Source organism: Camelina sativa, chromosome 18 (assembly GCF_030686135.1).
Source record: "Camelina sativa cultivar CO46 ecotype springtype chromosome 18, ASM3068613v1".
In the NCBI taxonomy this organism is placed as follows: domain Eukaryota; kingdom Viridiplantae; phylum Streptophyta; class Magnoliopsida; order Brassicales; family Brassicaceae; genus Camelina; species Camelina sativa.
The window spans coordinates 2,894,230-2,914,534 of NC_141897.1; the positions used below are offsets into that span (position 1 = coordinate 2,894,230).

The 20,305-nt window shown below is 39.4% G+C and overlaps 3 protein-coding genes and 1 pseudogene across 3 annotated transcripts; 2 read left to right on the plus strand and 2 right to left on the minus strand.

The window, feature by feature from the left end:
- Positions 1-21: 21 nt before the first annotated feature.
- LOC147921426 (inactive disease resistance protein RPS4-like) lies at positions 22-1,507 on the plus strand. Its single transcript, XM_087498174.1, has 2 exons — positions 22-648; positions 722-1,507. The coding sequence occupies exons 1-2, from the start codon at positions 73-75 to the stop codon at positions 1,298-1,300; spliced, it is 1,155 nt and encodes a 384-aa protein (XP_087354300.1). The 5' UTR covers positions 22-72; the 3' UTR covers positions 1,301-1,507.
- Positions 1,508-5,718: 4,211 nt separating this feature from the next.
- Positions 5,719-6,859, minus strand: LOC147921427 (disease resistance protein RRS1 pseudogene; annotated as a pseudogene).
- A 181-nt stretch (positions 6,860-7,040) lies between these two features.
- Positions 7,041-11,210, minus strand: LOC104760397 (disease resistance protein RRS1). Its single transcript, XM_087498172.1, is given in 6 exon segments — positions 7,041-8,014; positions 8,182-9,132; positions 9,240-9,539; positions 9,621-9,857; positions 9,859-10,729; positions 10,810-11,210. Coding segments are annotated over 6 exon segments (3,594 nt in total). The 5' UTR covers positions 11,178-11,210; the 3' UTR covers positions 7,041-7,147.
- Positions 11,211-11,938: 728 nt separating this feature from the next.
- Positions 11,939-16,722, plus strand: LOC104760399 (disease resistance protein RPS4). Its single transcript, XM_010483319.3, has 5 exons — positions 11,939-12,634; positions 12,736-13,924; positions 14,015-14,329; positions 14,425-15,309; positions 15,427-16,722. The coding sequence occupies exons 1-5, from the start codon at positions 12,162-12,164 to the stop codon at positions 16,168-16,170; spliced, it is 3,606 nt and encodes a 1,201-aa protein (XP_010481621.2). The 5' UTR covers positions 11,939-12,161; the 3' UTR covers positions 16,171-16,722.
- Positions 16,723-20,305: the final 3,583 nt, after the last annotated feature.

The following is a 20,305-nucleotide window of genomic DNA, read 5'->3' on the forward strand; positions in this document are numbered from 1 at the left end:
GTTTCGGTTCTCACACCTTGGGAAATCCAAAACTTCCAGAAACTTGTGTTATTGAATCTCAAAGACTGCAAAATGTTGAAGTTTCTACCGGAATGTCTTGACAAGCTGAAGACTCTTAAAGAACTAATACTCTCTGGTTGTGCTAAGCTTACGAGTTTTCCTGATAATAAGGAGAACATGGAAAATCTTGAGATTTTGCTACTTGATGGGACCAAAATCAAAGATTTTCCAAACATATTATTTCACTGTGGTAACTTCAAAGGCCAAGTGGTATTCCGACGGTCACCTCGGATGAATGGTTTATCCATGTTGCGGCATCTATTCTTAAGCAGAAATAATGAGATATGCAGCCTACAATCTAGCATTAGTCAACTCCATCATTTCAATTGGATCGACTTGAAGTACTGCAAGAATCTACTATCTATTCCCACGCTCCCACTGAATCTTCAATGCTTAGATGCACATGCTTGCAACTCACTAAAAGAAGTAGCGAGTCCATTGGCCCTTCTTATGCCAACGCAGGAGATCCCCTGCTCATTTATTTTCACTAACTGTGAGAAATTGGAGCACAGCGCAAAGAATGAAATCATATGCTATGCTCACAACAAGAGCAGGATGATTTCAGATGCATTAAATCTCCACAATAAGGTCTTTCTCTATCATCCCGAAATCTCAATCAACAGTTCAAATTATATTAATTATATTTGGTTTTACATTATAGGGTCTTGCTTTCGAAGCTTTGGTTGCCACCTGTTTTCCTGGAAGTGAAGTTCCTACTTGGTTTAGTCACATAGCCTCTGGAGCAGTGTTGGATTCCGAGCTCCCTCGACATTGGAGTAAAAGTGGGTTCGTTGGAATAGCTCTATGTGCTATTGTCTCATTTAAGGACCACACAGTTCGAAACAACAACCTCCAGGTGAAATGCATATGCGAGTTCAGCAATGTTGAGACATCATCTACCTACTTTAATTGCCATGTTGGAGGTTTATCTGAGACAGGCGACGAACAACACACGATTAAGTCGACTCATGTGTTCATCGGCTACACAATTTGGTTGAATATCAACAAATTTCAAGAAAAGGATGGTGAGAAAGAATGTGTTCCTACTAAGGCTTCCATTAAATTTGAAGTGACAGATGGTACTGGCAAGGTTTCGAATTGCGAGGTCTTAAAATGCGGTTTTAGTTTAGTATTTGAGTCTGGTTCTTGGGAGGCAAGCTCAGGGACAGAGGACTTGGAACAAGTTGAGAATAGATGGTTGGGTCCCTTGAGAAGAATAAGAAGGTTTCTTCCATTATGATTGCAAATTGTGGTGCAATCACCGCGACGGATGATAAATTCAATGTAGCTTCATAGAGAGCCAATTTAGCTTCTCTTGTCGATTCAGTAATTATTTTTGTAATAAAAAACTGATTGTTTGATGTATGTCATAACGACATTGTCGTTGACTCGTTGTACAACATTTTGATTCTCATGTCTCGATAATAAAACAGAGTTCGGTGCCAAAGTCTTAAAAATTTTCAAAAGATGTACAAAGCAATTTGGATGAACTTATACAATTGCAATCAGGTTCGCCATTTCATTAATTAATATTTGTATTCATAAACAGCATCAGCAGCACAAGACATAAAATTTTAACGTCTCTTCGAGTGCATCAGGATTAGGAAATCCTAATGTGAGACATGTATCAATGAATAACGATGAAATAAATTTGGCCGAGAAGGTTGCCGGTCATTTTTTTATTTTTTTTGAATTTAATGTTAAATTATATTCAAAAGAAAATAAACTGTTTTACAACTAGTGCAACACTTTTAAAGGATAACAATTGATAAGAGAGAACACAAATCATAGCCTAGAGTCGAGTTTGAAGCCACATCTGGAAAGTCTCGTCATATCGCCTATCCTCCATTAGGCCTATAGAGAGTAGCTGATCCCGAACTTGACGGTCAATCCATGCAATAAGAGTAGGTGCACTCCGCGCCTTCTCCCCATGCCTTCGACCATTCCTCTCCCTCCAAATGGCGTAGATAACTGCTTGAAAGACGTAGCGGATAAGGAAACCCTCACCCAATGGGAGTTGCGGATTGGAGATATAAGCAAATATTGTAGACCAGTCCGTTGAAATTGCCGGTCATTTTAAAATTGGCGTTGACGAAAATGTTGTTCTCCTTCAGCTCTCAATCTCTTCTTCCAAAACCATTTTTCCCCAAATCCCCACTCTCTCTCATTGACGTGCTACAATGGGGAAACACAAAGAGTCTCAAGTATTCATCAATTTCAACGAGCTGACTGATGGAGATTTTAAAGGGATTGAGGATGTGAGGATTACGCTTGTAGTCTTCTTTTTAAATTAGGGTTTGATATGGGCTTCCAACTCAAAACCAATTGGCAATGAGTGGAGAGGCCCTAACCCTTTATATATTCTAGCCATTAATCTCGACATATTCCATCACTCCCCCTCGAGATAATGCTCTCTTTTTTTAGCTATCTCGATGGAATTGGGCCTTCCTTTGGGCCATCAATTAATAGGGTGATCGGGCCTCTATCCGGGCCGGACTAGTTAACGGGCCAGCGTGTGTAGGCTCTGATACCATGTTAAATTAGGGTTTGATATGGGCTTCCAACTCAAAACCAATTGGCAATGAGTGGAGAGGCCCTAACCTTTTATATATTACTCAAGTCCCTTAACATCTATCAGATGTGGGATCTTTTCTCCGGTTAGGCCCCTGTCAGAAGAAGAAAGGCCCCGGTTAGAGAAAGAGAGGCGGTGGTTCAAGAGAGAGGTAGGACGCCGGAATGGCTGGTTAACGTGATGAGAGAAAAGAATGGTACGAACGCGAAGATGATAATGAGGGAGAAGGTTCTTAAAGAGAGTGATGTCAACAAACGCGAGGCCCGTCTCTTGATTACCTGGAACGACATAGTGGATATGGACTTAATGAACGATGAGGAGTTGGAAATCGTAGACAAAACATCACAGAAAAGAGACTAAAAAAGGATTAGATTTTACCTTGGTGGGTTTGAAGGGTCAAACATGGGATCTTACCTCAGGATATGGGATATGGGGTCCAATTCCAACTACGTCTTGTCTTCAGGGTGGAACAAGGTCGTCTTCAGTCCCGTTAAAAGGCTAAGGAGAGGCCAGAGGTTTCAGATTTGGTCCTTCCGCTCCCCAGACAAGCTCTATATTGCTCTGATACCATGTTAAATTAGGGTTTGATATGGGCTTCCAACTCAAAACCAATTGGCAATGAGTGGAGAGGCCCTAACCCTTTATATATTACTCAAGTCCCTTTACATCTATCAGATGTGGGATCTTTTCTCCACACTTCTCGAGCAGGTACACTGATTCGAGACAATATTAAGAGGAGCTTTTGAAAATTAGAGAAGGAATGGATGAAGGTAGAATCATGGTGACACCGATCTTTTAGAAGCTGGATACATCCACCGTTAAAGTACTTGAAGGAGAAGGTGGTTTTGGACCTTTGGTCTTAACTTCTCGAATCATACAAGATTGGAAAGAAGCATTGAATTCAGTTTGTATGATGGGGTTTCAGTTGCATAGGAACAGATAACGATTCTACCTCTACATCAATTTTTGCAATTGTAAAACAAAAAAGGAACATTGTAGTTTGTAGGAATTTGTTAGGAGGTAAGATAGAAACTAGAGCTAACAGATTCGTGTCTGGCTTACAAAGGTCACAGGGTCTTATTGTTTTCCCTTACTCTATTTTTGGTAGTGATGAGTCCAAGTTTATCACTCACATAGTCAAGGATGGCAATAGAATGTTGACTCAGATGTCAATGGTGGAGAAAGTTAGAAGGTCACGATTGAGCGAGGAGTAGATGACTTTGTGAACTCCTCCAAATGATGATGATAATCCCTGGATTGCAAAGTTTGAATAAAATCCAACGGACGTAGTTGAGACTGAAGAGTGACCAAGGTGAAGCAGAATTATGCGGGACCTCAATGATGTGTCTGTATTTTATAGGTTTTTAACCATAGTTTTATATTTGTTTTCGGTCTTTAATTGAGTCAAAGTGTATTTTTAGAGTCTTTTTAGTCTTTTGAGAGTTTTTATAGGTTATAGGTTACTTTGGAAGGAAGCTAAGTGTTTTGAGGATGAAAACAAGCATCTGGAGCTAATTTGGTGAAGACTGATCGGACTAGCAAGCAGATGGAGCAAACAGAGAAAAAAATCCAAGATCGGCTGATCCGCATTTGGGATCGACCAGTCCCGTACCCGACTCAAGTTTTCCTTTTTTTGTTTTAAACCGACTTTTAGGGTTTTATTTTGATATTTAAGTTAGAGGCTCAGCCTCCAGAGAGATAAGTTTTGTTTTGGGAGACTATTTTGTATTGAGAGCTGGGGGAGAAGATCTCTAATCCTTCTTGACACTTTGGAGAAGATCTCTTAACCCTATTTTCTATTCTTTTGCAATTCAATTATGTTTTCTTCATCTTTGATTTGCTGTTCTTTTATCTCCATGTCTGAGTAGTTTCTCTATTGGGTTTCGGGTTTCAAAGGGTTTATGATTCTCTAATGATGGTGTTTTAGATTTGGGGTTGATCTCTTTTGTTCTTCATCTATAGTTGTTCTTAAAGCCTAAACTAGATTAGCTACCTAGTTTATGATCATAGGTTTAATTCATCGTGGCACCAAAAGTGTTGTTGAGTTGCTGGAAAAGAACTTAGGTGAGCAAGGTGGACCTTAGCCAACGAAAGTTGAAGTTGAGGCACCTTGTAAACATATCAAACTTGAACTTTTATTGCTTGCTTAGTTTGCTAGATCCAAACGACGATTTAGGGTATAGTGAATTCATTGCATAGATAGTTAACGCTGCGAAAGTAGGTTAGCTTTACAACCGTGATTTGAGTTCTAGAACGGTGTCTAATGCATCCCCATCTAACCACCTTAGTCCGAAATTATATTCCCCATAGATTCCCTGTGCCCAATATTTCCTTTTTGATTTAGAAACAACTTATTTACTTTCTGTTTGATTAATTATTACTTGCTTCACAAACTTCCTCTTTTGTCTTAGCTATATTTGATCTTCATAGTTTCATAGTACAATTGTTTGATCTCTGTGGATTCGATCCTGAAGTGTACAACGATACCACTAGATCGTGGTGGAGTACACATTGGGTTTTAAATGACCTGTTGATCACAAGCGATGACAGTTTCCTTGGTGATATAGATAATAGTGTTGAGAACAAGAGAGTTGTCACAGTAGTGTCTTAGCTATATTTGATCTTCATAGTTTCATAGTACAATTGTTTGGTCTCTGTGGATTCGATCCTGAAGTGTACAACGATACCACTAGATCGTGGTGGAGTACACATTGGGTTTTAAATGACCTGTTGATCACAAGCGATGACAGTTTCCTTGGTGATATAGATAATAGTGTTGAGAACAAGAGAGTTGTCACAGTAAGTGAAGAAAAGAAGAAAGGAGAAATTAACAAAAGCTTTAACATGGTGCTTAGACGAACTCATCAAGATCAAAGAACGCATGGATGAAGGCAAACTCCTAATCATTCCAATCTTCTACAAGGTGTTAGCGAATGTAGGTTAAACAACTGGAGGGGGATTTCGGTGTTAGGCTTTGGAATTTGTGGAGGATTTAAGCTGGAGCACCGTATCATTAGTCCTTTGAATCCAGCCTATAATCTTCATGTTACACGTGTCCATTACTCCTGTTTCCTCGTCTTAAAGTACTACCACTTTGGTGACAATGTGTCTTCCTCCACCTGATCTTGAAACTTTGGGATTAGGGAGTAGTCGTAGTCGTAGTCAAAGACTGTACGAAGATGCTGAAACTCTGGGAACAATTCCAGTGTACGTGTATCTTCAACGTCATTATAAAACTCCATATTGTCCTGACACTCCTCCATGTCCTTTTCTTTAAACACGTCGGCCGCATGTCCAGGAGGAGTGGAGGAGGAAGGCAAGTGGAGTTTATTTGGTTTGTCTTTGTTTCGGGAGACTCTAGATGAGGCAGAAGTAGTAGTTACGACTGAGCAGTTAGAGGAGGAAGTGGAACGAGTGGATCCGGCGAGAGCCTTGCGTTGAGTGGGCAGTGGATGGTTATGCTCAGAGACGTAAGTAATAATGAACATGTCTGGATCTGTGCTGCTACGTTCGACTTGTTTCGTAGCTAAACAACCTTGCGTGAACTTGTGAGTGCACCTGAAGTAACTCCTGAGGAACAAAAAAAAAATAAGGGCAATTGTTATAAATACCATTAAAATAGGTTTTTATTCTAAAATACCACAATTTAGTTTTTTTCCAAAAATACCACTAAAATGCGTAATTTTTTCTAAAAATACCACATAATTGAATTAAAGTTCTAATACTAAAAACTAATTCCTAAATTCTAAATATTAAACCCTATACCCCTAAAAACTATACCCTAAAACTAAATGTGTCAACCCAAACCTAAAAAAAAAATTCTACATCCTTAAAAATCAATTTTTTTGTGTTTGTGGTAATTTTGGAAAAAAAACTTATGTGGTATTTTTGGAAAAAAAAACTAAAATGTGGTATTTTTGAAAAAAAAACCCTTTTTAGTGATATTTAAAGAAATTTCTCAAAAAATAATTAATCCTCCACGTAACCATCAAAAAACAAAACTAACCACAATGTATATATATACACAAACACGTGAAGTCACAATCCATTTGATCACTTACGCAATACGCACAACTGGATCGGGAGAACAACAAAAAAAATCTATAATACATTTCCAATAATATATACACGAATATAGAGGTTCTATATATAGCAAAATACATGAGTACCTTGGAAACCGAGAACCCAAGATTTCTTTTTGACCGTACTTTCGCCAACTCCATTCATCTCCAAAGTCTGTAGCTGGTCCGTAAACCACTTTCTTTGTGTTGCGTTTCCTGCGTCTATCGTCAATGTAATATCAATATATACATTCAAACATAATGTGGTTTATATATACTTAGATATTATCAAATTTGAAACAGAAAGTGGTTTATATATACTTAGATATTATCAAATTTATCTAATATTGAAAAGAAAAAAAAATAGTTATCTACTTAATTATGTATTTATCCTGACAAGAAACACACAAAATTAATTACACAAGTCTATATGAAGCTGATATAAAAAGAGAACTTACTTTTTTGATACGTCAGACAAATTGTCGGTCATGGAACTCTCACAATCAGACAGCAGCATGGATTGTCCATGGAGGATTTCTTTACCCATTTTTAGTAGCAACCAAGGCATCACTATTTCCCCATTGGATGATACACTTATGAGAGACACATCGGCTAAGACCTTGAGCCCAGAGATAACATCCAAGTCGATGCCGGCAATAAGTGGTGCCACCAAATCAACATCCTCGTCATTGAACAAACACGCTATGTAAAGAAACAGAACTTTATCCATCTCCTGTAGATCATCGTAACTGACTCTCAATGCTTCTTCAACTACTCCATAACCAGAAACCTCCATCGGATCCAAGGACAAAACTGGTGATATATTCTTCAGACTTGTATTGCCACTTGTAAAATTTATTACACGGACTCCACATCTTGTCACTGTGAACCTGTCGTTTAGACTCTTTGTCTGCTGATTGATAGGAAAAAACTCAAATACAACTAAGTCAGCCCAGATATCAGGGTCACTTCCTTCACCGGTACTTGGGCGCATGTTGACATCACAAAAGACAAACGTATGATCCTTCCGAACTTTTGGAACAACTTTCCCTGGAGGCAAACAGCGAAAACTTCTTTCTATCCTATAAGAGCGGCCTTCTTTGTTGCTCCATCTGCAAACACAACTTATGCCAAAACCTGTAGCATCACAGTAGTCCTCCGAAAATGCAACTTCTACCAGCATACCAAAGCCCACAAGCGTGTTCCTCCAAGAAGGATGTAGTCGTGTCATTACAGAAGATCCTAGTTGCAGACCAAGTGTCGCATTTTGATTTGTATGTGAGGGCGCACTGAAGCTGAAAGTCGGAGCTTTGTTGATATCCTGTTGCAATAATGCAAAATAAGTCAGATATGATATGAGGAGGGTGTGACTGGGTGTACATAACAGGCATCATAGAGAGAGGGGGAGAAAGGCGGACGGAGAAGGAGAAAGAGAGCTAATGGAGAAGTAAGTAGACAAGAAAGAGGTAGAAGGAGAGAGAGTATTACCTGCGTATACAATCTTGGTATGTGTTTTACATTAGTGAGGGCTTTCACCCAAAAATCGTTGACCACTTGTGGAGATAGATCAAAAAAATTGCTGAATGTGTGATGCATAGGAAGCTTATCTGACTCCAAACGAATAGAATCCAGAGAGACAGAACCATGTGCATTCAAAAGCTCTATGCTAAAAGGAAGTTGTGGCACTTCTCTCAACGTAGTGCCAGCAAAATCTAACTCTTTCAGGTTCCGAGGAAAACCCTGAATAGTCTCGAGCTCTGAGCAACCAGAGAGATTAAGAACTTTGAGAAATTCTAAATTAGCCATGTTTGGCAAACTTCGCAAACAAGATCCATGTGCATTCAAGAGTTCTAGACTTTGAGGAAGTTGTGGCACTTCTCGTATTGCAGTGCCAGCAAGATATAACTCTTTCAGAAACCGAGGGAAACCCTGAATAGACTTGAGCATTGAGCAACCAGAGAGATCAAGAACATTGAGAAGATCTAAATTAGCCATGTTTGGCAGACTCTGCAAACAAGAACAATCTTTCAGCTCCAAGCAAATAAGCTTCCTAAGATCTTGACAAGATGATCTAGATTCCAGCAGACTTGTTAAACGCTCAAGTTTCGAGGCCTCTGAAAGACCCGGAATTTCTGTTAGAAAATTCACAAGCTCACTGTGGTTTGGCTTAGCAGTGGAAAGTGGTAATGCTAATATGCTAGTTCCCTGTAGGTGTAGTGTCTCAATATTTGGTGGAATCTCTAGGACACTTTTAATTTCTATGCAACCTGAGAGATTTACATCTCGTAGATGCAGCAATTGACCTGCGGCTGGGAAATTCTGTAGTTTTGTACAACCTTGAAGATCAATTACCTCAAGATTTTGAGCTTTTACAAGATCATCGATATTAACTAGGTGCTGGGAATGGCAAAGCCTGATCGTCTTCAACATCTCCAGGTTCTGAGAAGACAAAAGAAAAAAAAAATGCCAAATGAATAACAAAAAAATTTGTCAAGTAATGCTAGAGGTGAAAGACGCATACCAGAGTTTGCTTAGAGTTTGCTTACCTTGGTTCCACCCCAAAGTTTCTCAAGTTGACTGTACGGCATGTTGATTTCTACAAGGTACCTAGGATCAAAACTTTGAGGCAAAGATTGCAGAGGATAGTTCTCCCAATGGAGGAGTCTTAGCTCATTAGGAAGAGAAAGGAAGAAGGCTTTGGGGAAATTGATAACAGGATGGACTTCAGGATTGGAACAGTAAATCTTGAGCAATCTAAGGTTCAACATATTCTTAAAGGCAGAGGGCTGCACATCAAATCTTAAGTTTGATGTGTCCAGAAACATGCCTTCGATCTCTTCAGAGCCCTGAAAGGATATTGGAAGTGGATTTATTAGGACGTTGGCTCATAAAATAGGTTATAATATGAACATCAATATATAACAGACCTGAGCACGTTTGAAGGTTGATTTAGGTTCTCCATTTCCTTTGTGTTCATTATATTCCAAGAAATATTTGATGCTCCAAGGTTCCCACAGTCTTCTGCGCCTCTCGATCTGTACTGTTTCTCCATTTATTATTTCTCGACCAATATCTTGGGTCAGATTATGCAACCGCACTCGGTTTTCTGATATAGTCACCAGACACTTCTCAACAAGAACATCAATTCCAACATGCGGAAAAAAAACCACAACCCTCCAGCAGTTGTATCACGTAGTTGACATTTTCTCCCTGGAAGAAACAAGCTATGTCCAGAAAAATGTTCTTTTCGTCGTCACTGAGTGTGTCGTAGCTGCTTTTAAACGCATCGACAATCTTAAATGGAGGACGTCGCTTGAGTTTGAGGAATGCAGTCTCCATTTCCGAGAGTTTTTTCTTACCTTTCAGCTCTCTTCCATAAACACTGATAGCTAACGGGTTTCCATCAGCATAATTTATTACTTTCATAGACAGCTCGTGGAGATTCTTCTGCTCTCCCATATCCTTTAAAGACGCACAAAACAAGAAGAGTTGAAGAGCCTCTCTCTCATTTAAACCCTGAACCTCATATATTTGATTGATCCGGCAAAGGTGAAACACCTGTTTATCTCTAGAGGTTATGATAATCAGGCTTTCAGGTCCTAGCCAGTCAAAACCCTCGAGAAAAGACTCTGCAACGAGAGCATTGTGCACGTCATCGAGAACAACAAGAACTCTCTTATTGTTCAATCTGTCTCTAAGCGAGCTCAGTTCCATAACGGTCCGCTTATCTTTCAAAAGCTGTTCCTCCAGCAAACAATAAAGACCCTTCTCATGAACAGATTTGTCATAGTCTTGGATAAAACAAGAAGCATCAAAGGCGCCAGACATTTGGTCAAAGACTGCTTTAGCAAGTGTTGTCTTACCTATGCCAGGCATACCCCAAATTCCAACACAGCGGATGCCAAACGGTTGCTTGTTAACCATTTTTTCAATCTCCAGAAGCTTCGGATAGATTCCAATTCGTTCCATAGAAAAGAGCTTCTCGTACACATCCCTCACAATCTCTTCTACTAGTGTAGAGTCACTACATTCCTTCCTGCGCATATTTTGACGATTCAAATAGCTAACAATAAAAATTTCGGCTCACAATCTCGGTTAATCTCATATAGTGAGTACCTGGATTTGTGAATTGGTGATACGCCTCTCAAATCAAGCGCGCTAAGCCATTCGCCCCGTAATGGACTGTCACCGTACAAGACTGGAACCACCACCATCCTTTGGCACTCGAGAACCATCGCGAAGTTGGCAAGGCATAATTTAGTTGTTGGCTCACAGTTTCCGGGTAAAACCATCACAGAAACCCTAGCTTTCTTCACCTTTTCCTGCGACTCTTGGGAAAGCAGCACATCGCTAGTTACATCTACAACCACATCGTTTATGCCTTTTCGGCGGAGAGCTTCGGAGAGGTGGCTCGCGAAAGAGAACCGTACCTCGTCTGTGCAGGTGATGCAGACGAATTCCTCAGCCTTTTCACAATTGGTCATGATTTCGCGCTTTGACAGTTGGAACAAACCTTAGATTTTATCTGGAATTTGGTTTGCGACGACGACGCTTTTTTCATTTGACACCTCTCAAATCTCAGCGGTTTTTCATGGACTATACTTTACCAAATGGAATTATTGGCTAAAAGTAAAACATCTAATTATTAATATTTAAATAATATTTTAGCTGTTACTACATATATTAGGCTAATGATTTATTGTAGTTGTTATTTAAGGCTAATGGTTGGACACTTGGACTGAAACAGAAAAAAAAAAGTAAATTAGTATTAAGAAATGCCCTAGAATACTATTAAACTGAATTTTTGTCTTAAAAATAAAATCATTAGATTTATTTTTTTAAATACCACTACAAACATTTTATTTCAAAACACTACAAATATTAAATATAATTTTTAAAGGTTTATAATTGAAAACTTTGGGTATTTGTTTAGTATTTTAGTTGAAAGATGGTAATTTTTTAAAAAAAAAATCAATATTTATCAAGGAAAATTACACATTACCTAATAATAATATATCAGGGTTAAACACTAAAAGATTTACGATTAGGTTTCCTTTTTTAACTATTAAAGATATTATTTTATTGTGTGCTTTATATGTAAACAAACTTAAAAAAAAATAGGAACACCCTATATATTTTGGTATAATACGATTTTTTTTTGTTTTTTTTTGTTTGTTTACAGTTTATCGGTGTTTTAGAAAATGTGTGACCAACCATATGAAGAAAAGTAGAAAACCCACTATACATACAACTATCGTGTGGTTTGTCTATTCCAAATTTCCAATGTGAACAAGTTGACTGAAAAAGAAAGACTTTTATCAATAATTTACGAATTATTATTGACTGCAAAAAGAAACAAAAATAATCGTCAATACATTTTTGCTACTGTAACGCACACTAACCAGTAACTAGTGTGAAAAACGAAAAAAAAAAGGGTCAAGCAAGCACACCGGAAAAAGCTTTTCGCGATGGAGACGTCCTCAATTTCCACATCCGACGACCAGCCACCGCAACACCAAGTGTTCATCAGTTCCCGTGGAGCGGATCTGCGCCTAAAATTCGTCAGCCATCTCGTCAAGGACTTGAAATGGAACAACATCAACGTCTTCATCGACGAATACGAGAAGAGAGGTCAACCTATAGACATACTATTAAAGAGGATCGAGGAGTCCAAAATCGTCTTGGTTATCTTCTCCAGCAACTACACAAATTCTCTCTGGTGCGTCAGAGAGCTTGAGAAGATCAAGGATTGTACTGATGATGGAACACTCGTTGCGATTCCAATCTTTTACAAGCTGGAGCCATCCACCGTTCGAGATCTGAAAGGCAAGTTCGGCGATAGTTTCAGGAGTTTGGCTAAGGGTGATGAGAAGGAGAAGAAGTGGAAGGAAGCTTTTAATTTTATACCTAACATTATGGGCATCACCATTGACAAGAAAAGGTATTGATTACAGTTGTAGATAGATCTATTAATACTTGTTGAACCTTTGTTTATGGGAGTTAAGGGAGGGGTCATGATCTCATTAGCCTTGAAATTTGCAGTGTTGAGAGTGAGAAAGTTAATGACATTGTGAAGGCGGTGAAGACAGCGCTGACTGAAATTTCATTGGAGGGAAGAGAAGGTCCAGCCGTGGAGGCTTTAGGAAGGAGCATCGTTGGAACGTCTTCCTCAGGATGCGAGAAAAAGCACAAGACTTTTGGGAACGGACAACGGTTAAAAGAGTTGGAGGAGAAGTTGGATCTTGATATATACAAGAAAACACGTATCATTGGAGTTGTTGGGATGCCTGGAATTGGTAAAACCACACTTCTTAAAGAACTCTACAAGACGTGGCAGGGCAAGTTTACGAGGCATGCGTTGATTGATCAAATCCGTGTAAAGTTGAAGCATTTGGAGTTGGGTCGGTTGCCTCAAATGCTCTTAGGCGAGTTATCCAAGTTGAACAATCCTCACATGGAAAATTTCAAAGATCCATATAGCCAACTCCATGAACGCAAAGTTCTTGTTGTACTTGACGATGTTAGTAAAAGGGGACATATAGATGCTCTTCGTGAGATACTAGACTGGATTAAGGAGGGTAAGGAGGGAAGCAGAGTTGTCATTGCAACAAGCGACATGTCCTTAACAAATGGTTTGGTTGATGATACTTACATGGTTCCAAATTTGAACCACAGAGATAGCTTACAACTATTTCGCTATCATGCCTTTAATGATGATCAAGCCAATCCTCGGAAGAAAGATTTCATGAAGCTGTCAGAAGGGTTTGTACATTATGCCAGAGGCCATCCACTAGCTCTCAAAGTATTGGGCGGAGAGCTTAATAAGAAAAGTATGGATCATTGGAATTCAAAACTGAAGAGACTTGCACAGAGTCCCAGCCCCAATATTGTAAATGTCTTCCAAGTGAGCTATGATGAATTGACTTCTGAGCAGAAAGATGCATTTCTCGACATAGCTTGTTTCAGATCACAGGACAAGGATTATGTAGAAAGTTTACTTGCTTCATCTGAGCTTAGATCTGCTGAAGGAACGAGTGCAGTAAAAGCTCTCACTGATAAGTTCCTGATTAATACTTGTGATGGGCGAGTGGAGATGCATGATCTATTGTATACTTTTTCAAGGGAACTTGATCTTAAGACATCTAGCCAGGATGATAGCAGACAACAGAGGCTGTGGTTCCATCAACACATAATCAAGGGAGGCATAATTAATGTACTGCAGAATAAAATGGTGAGACCATAAGTTCCTCTAGAGTTTTATTAGTAAAAGCTTACTTCTTTTTTTCTCTTCACTGATGCCGTGTTCTTTGTTGGTTCTTAGAAACCTGCCAATGTTAGAGGTATTTTCCTAGACTTGTCTGAAGTGAAACACGCAACGAGCTTAGACCGCGACCACTTCATAAGTATGAGAAATCTCCGGTATCTCAAGTTCTACAATTCCCATTGTCCTCAGGAATGCAAAACCAACAATAAGATCAACATCCCTGATAAACTTAAGCTACCGTTGAAAGAAGTTCGTTGCCTCCACTGGCTGAAATTCCCATTGGAGGAACTTCCAAACGATTTCAACCCGATTAATCTTGTCGACCTTAAGCTGCCTTACAGTGAGATTGAACAACTTTGGGAGGGTGACAAGGTGTGTCTCTGAATAATCTGTTGATAGCTTTTGTGAATGATTAATTTAACTTGGATAGTATTTTTAACTGTACGATTTTTTCTGTTTTCCAATAGGATACACCATTCTTAAAGTGGGTCGATCTCAGTCACTCAACAAAGTTGTGCAGCTTGTCAGGGTTATCAAAGGCTGAAAAGCTTAAAAGATTGAACCTTGAAGGTTGCACAACACTGAAAACGTTGCCACATGATATGGAACGAATGAAAATGCTTGATTTCCTGAATCTGAAAGGGTGCACAAGACTGGAATATCTTCCAGAGATGAATTTGGTTTTTCTGAAAACACTTACTCTTAGCGGCTGCTCAACTTTTAACGAATTTCCGTTGATTTCAGAAAATCTAGAAACTCTGTATATAGATGGAACAGCAATAAGTCAGCTTCCTGCAAACATGGAGAAGCTCCAGAGACTTGTTGTATTGAATATGAAAGACTGCAAAATGCTGGAGGAAATCCCAGGCCGTGTTTGTGAGCTGAAAGCTCTTCAAGAACTGATACTCTCTGATTGTTCAAATCTCAAGATTTTCCCAGAAATCAACATCAGCTCGTTAAAGATTTTACTTTTGGATGGGACAGCCATTGAAGTGATGCCACAGTTACCCTCACTGCAGTATTTGTGCGTTAGCAGAAATACTAAGATCAGCTGCCTTCCTGCTGGAATCAGTCAGCTTTCTCAACTTAAATGGCTGGACCTGAAGTATTGTACGAGTCTTACATCAGTTCCAGAGTTTCCACCAAATCTTCAGTGCTTAGATGCACACGGTTGTAGTTCGCTGAAGACTGTTTCAAAGCCTTTGGCCCGTATCATGCCAACGGAGCAGAATCATTCCACATACATTTTCACCAACTGTGAGAACCTAGAACAAGTTGCAAAGGAGGAAATCACATCGTATGCTCAAAGGAAATGCCAGCTGTTGTCATATGCTCGGAAACGTTACAATGGGGTATCTCTCTATACCTATCTCTTTCGCTTTGTCGCTCTCTGTATCCCTCTCTCAAATTTTTTGCATTTCAAAGAAACTCTGGCAGAGTTTTAAGATTTTCGCATTTGAACTTTGCAGGGTCTTGTTTCAGAGTCTTTGTTCAGCACTTGCTTTCCTGGATGTGAAGTGCCTTCTTGGTTTTGTCATGAAACAGTTGGATCTGAGTTAGAAGTAAAACTCCTCCCACATTGGCATGACAAGAAGCTTGCCGGCATTGCTCTATGTGCTGTAGTCTCATCTCTTGACGACTTAGATCAAATCAGCTCCTTGTCTGTGATCTGCACCTTTAAAGTAAAAGATGAAGACAAGTCTTGGGTCCCATTTACTTGTCCAGTAGGAAGTTGGACCAGACATAGAGACAAGAAAGACAAGATTGAGTCAGACCATGTCTTTATCGGCTACACCAGTTGTCCACATACTATAAAGTGTCCTGAAGACGGTAACTCGGATGAATGCAATCCTACCGAAGCCTCCCTTGAATTTACTGTGACAGGCGGTGCAAGTGAGAACGGAAAGTTCAAGGTGTTGAAGTGTGGTTTGAGTTTGGTGTATGCAAATGATAAAAACAAAAACAGTTCTCATGAAGCAAAGTACGATATGCTTGTTGGAAAGAGTTTGCAAGAAAATTCAGATGGGGTTGATGGAAGAGTAAATTTAAAGACAGCAATGTACAGTATGGCTGTTATGGAGAGCTTTCAAGAAAATTCAGAAGGGGTTTATGGAAGAGTGAAGAGAAAGAAAAAAACAAGGAAGGACAATGGACGGATAAAGAAGAAGCAAAGGTCAGGAATAGATAAAACTCAAACTGTGATGAAAGTGTAACTCCAAGAAAGAAAGATCAATTCAGTCAGTCAAGCACATGGTTGAGAATCTCCAAGGGGGAAATAATTATTTTCCAGATGAAGCACGTCTTACAAAAAAACTCCAGCTCGTGATGAAGAAATCCAGCATGAGTAAAGATGTGATTCAAGTCTAAATAATGGAAATTTGAGAGAGGAAAACAAGTTAAAGGAACTCTGGATCACCAGAGAGATAGGGATACAAATTACATTGGTGAAGCAAATTGTTAACTGACCCCTTTTCATCTTCCCAGTAAGCTGGAATTCTAATGCGAACGTTGAAGACTCGATTAAGGCTTATCCTGATTTCAAAGTCGTTGGAAGCCTATCAGCTTAGATTTTGTTTTTCTTTGGATTCAGTGTTCACGAGACACCCTTTCAAGTTATATAGCACGAAGATAATCTTTTTTTAAGAGACCTTTATCTTCTGTTTCCTGTTTAAAAGTTTCTGGTTGTTGTTTGATTATCTTTCAGGTATATGACTCTTTTCTCTGTAAGACTCTTTTCCGGTTGAATAAAGAAAATCTTTTTCAAAGTCTCACTTGATAATCTGCAATGGTTATCTCTTGGGCATGATGATTTTGTCAATGTGATATGTCTATATTTTGTTTCTTCTTACCATATATTTATCATGCATTTAGTTAGGATAACTCATTGTTTTGCATCATTTTTTTAATCTTTTCTATGTCTAGCTAGTTCTTGCATCATCCTTACATACATTTTGCATTTTGGAGTATTTCAGGTATCTAGGTGACGTTGGAAACGCACCCGTTTGAGCCACCCGTTCAAGCCGTTGTTCGAGCCAACCGTTCGAGCCACCCGTTCTAGCCGTCGTTATATCCGACCAAAGAGCCATCATCCCACCTCGTTTGAGCCACTCTTCAACCCGTCACTCGAGCCACTCACTCGAGCCACCGGTCGAGGGATTCAGCTTTTGACGTCTTCCTAAAAGTTGTAGAGAATTGAGTCGTCGTTCCAGTGCCGTTTATTTCAAGCCAATCAGAGGTGTGGTTCAAGAGTTATCATCATTTTAGTGGATGCGTATACACCTGTTCGAGCCACTCGTCATGCGACCACTCCACCCCGTTCGAGCCGTTCCACTAAAGTGGGATTTAACTTTCGAAGTCTTCATCAAAGTTGTAAGGAATTGAGCCATCTTTCCAACGTCGTTTATTTCAAGCCAATCGGAGATGTGGTTCAAGAGTTACCATCGTTTTAGTGGATGCGTATACACCCAGCTCGAGCCAAAACCACTCTGGATCGAGCCAACACCACTCTAGTTCGAGCCAAAACCACTCTGGATCGAGCCAAAACCACTCTTGTGATATGTCTATATTTTTTCTCTCTTTAGCATGTATTCTTCATGCATTTATCTAGGATGACTCATTGTTTTACATCATTTTCTAGTCTCTTCTTTAAATTTTGCATGTTTAAGTAGTTCTTGCATCATCTTTGCATACATTGTGCATTTTGGAGTATTTCAGGTGCTTAGGAGATGTACAAACTTCTGGAACCAAATAGAGGCTGAGACACGCAACTCGACCGACGCACTCCCAGGACTGACGACACACGACTCGACCGACGCACTCCCAGGACTAACAACATGCGACTCGACCGACGCACTCCCAAGACTACGACACGCGACTCGACCGACGCTCCTGGGAGAGAAGCAATGCGACTTGACTGACATGCGACTTGGACGCGCTCCCAGGAAGAAACACCAGCATCCCACTCGACTGACCAAACCAGACATTCGACTTCTTCAACCTCTTTGATCGAGTCGAGTGAAGATTTTACTTTGGGATTCAGCTTTCGAATGTAGAGAATTGAGTTGTAGGGAATTGAGTCAAAGTTATAGAGAATTGAGTCATCTTTCTAATGCCGTTTATTTCAAGCCAATCTAGGTGTGTTTCAATAGTTATCATCGTTTTAGTGGATGCGTATACACCCAGCTCGAGCCGAGACCACTCCACTCGACCTAGCTCGAACCAACACCACTCCACTCGACCCAGCTCGAGCCAACACCACTCCACTCGAACAAGCTCGAGCCAACGTCACTCCACTCGACCCAGCTCGAGTCAACGCCACTCCACTCGATCTGTTCCACACACACCAACTCGACCGCACGTCTGGAAGAAAGACGCTCCAACTCAGCCAACCCGATTCCCGAACCGACAATCTATCTTGTCGTTTTATGTCTTAGGGTTTTCCATGTTTTACTATAAATACATTTTGTTAAGTCTTTACTCATACATCTCGTTTTTCTTTAAGGTTTACCTAGCCACCTAAAACGTTCTTTGATTTTGTAATCCAGATAGCTTTGATTTTATTATGTTTTTGCATTTGATTTCTTCTACAAAGTTGTTCATCTCATTTTTCTCTATCTGATCATGCTTGATTTAATGATTTCTGGATTTGTATCTTTGGTGATGATGATTTCTGGATCTGAGTAGTGCTAGAGTTCTTGAGGATGGGATAGATTAGGTGGAGGATCTTAGTATGTAGGGTGTTTAAGTTTAGATTTGTGTGATTCCCTTATGGAGTAGAGTTAGAAATACTAGTATATCTTTGGTCAATTGGAACTAGGTCTTAGACATTTCCACACCACACACAAAAGATGCTTGATGAAATGTCTGACCAACTAGTGCCAGAGACTTATATTCCTAGCCTAAGAGATTAGTTGTCTAGGATGTTTGTTGAAGTGAATGAACTAGTTTTTCATGTCTGCTTGATCATGTTTCTCTAGCGAGATCTAGGTTTGGAAGTGGTTAAGTCTGAGTAGCTTATGTCAAGATATTGGATTAGCTAAGTCGCGATGTTGATTGTCCATGGATAGTTTGTTGTGACATGTTAAACACTCTGTAGACTAGGAGACTCCACCGACATCAATTACTCTCATCCTTAGGACTTCTATCTTTCTGATTTTTATTGCATTCTTGAGACTGTTTCGGTTCTTGCTGTTTAGTTCACGTTTAGACTCGTTTCTGTTTTTACTCATGTTTACTTCTTGTCATGCATTCTCGTTTCTAGTTCTGTAGCTCATTTCCGTTTTGCATTCTGATTATTCTAGGATTGTTAGATATAAAACCATTCTTTGAATTGACTTGACTTGTGATTTCTTGATTGCATCTTGAGTGGTAGCATCATTCCATTTGGATTGACAGCTTAAGTACTACAACTACATAAATAATTGAACCTGCTAGGATAGACAAAAAGAAAACCTAGTTTCAGTTTGGCTTTTGTGTGTAACAGAATGATCCACCCTCGACATTGGAGTGAAAGTGGACTTTTTGGAATGTGATATTATTGTTTCGTTTCAAGACTTATCTAAAACAACCTTATGGTAAAATGTATATTTGAATTCAACAATGTTATTGGGACGTCCTCTTCTAGCAATTCTTAACTGCCATGTTGGAGGTTTTTATTCAAGCTAGGCGATGAGAAATGTACGATTAAGTCTACCCACGTTTTCATTGGCTTTGCCATGTTGGTTGAATATCAACAGATGTCATGAAGTAGGTCTTAAGAAGAAATGTTTTCCTACTAAGGCTTCCATTGAAATTGAAGTCACAGATGGTACTTACTATGCTGCAAACTGTGAGGTACTAAAGCGTAATTTTTGTTTGGTTAATTGTGAACTTTGATAATTATTCGTGAGAAGCAAATGTTCATGGGAGTCCAGTGGTTTTCTGAATTTAATTATGGTTTTGGGACACAAAATTGATCCAAGTCCAGTGGTTAGTGAATTTTGATAATGATTCCTGAGAAGCACATTTTCATGAAAACCTAATGGTAGAGGAAGTCAGACAAGGTGTAAAAGTAGATTTTAGGTTCCCTTGAGGAGAAGAAGATTGCTAATGCAACAGCAACGAAGGATGATAAATTCAGTGGTGAAAGCAAACAACTTCCACGTGAATATAGATCAAGAGCTTCTTTATTCACGCATCTTCATATGATATCAGCAAGACTACATTTTAACGCCAAGATGAAATCACTAGACTACAAGTTTAGACCCTACATCATCAGGCTCAACTTACTTCTGAGAACTAAAAATGTCATTCTTGGCGTTAATGTCTCTAGTGATTTCATCTTTTGACTTGCTGCAGAGTGAAACATGA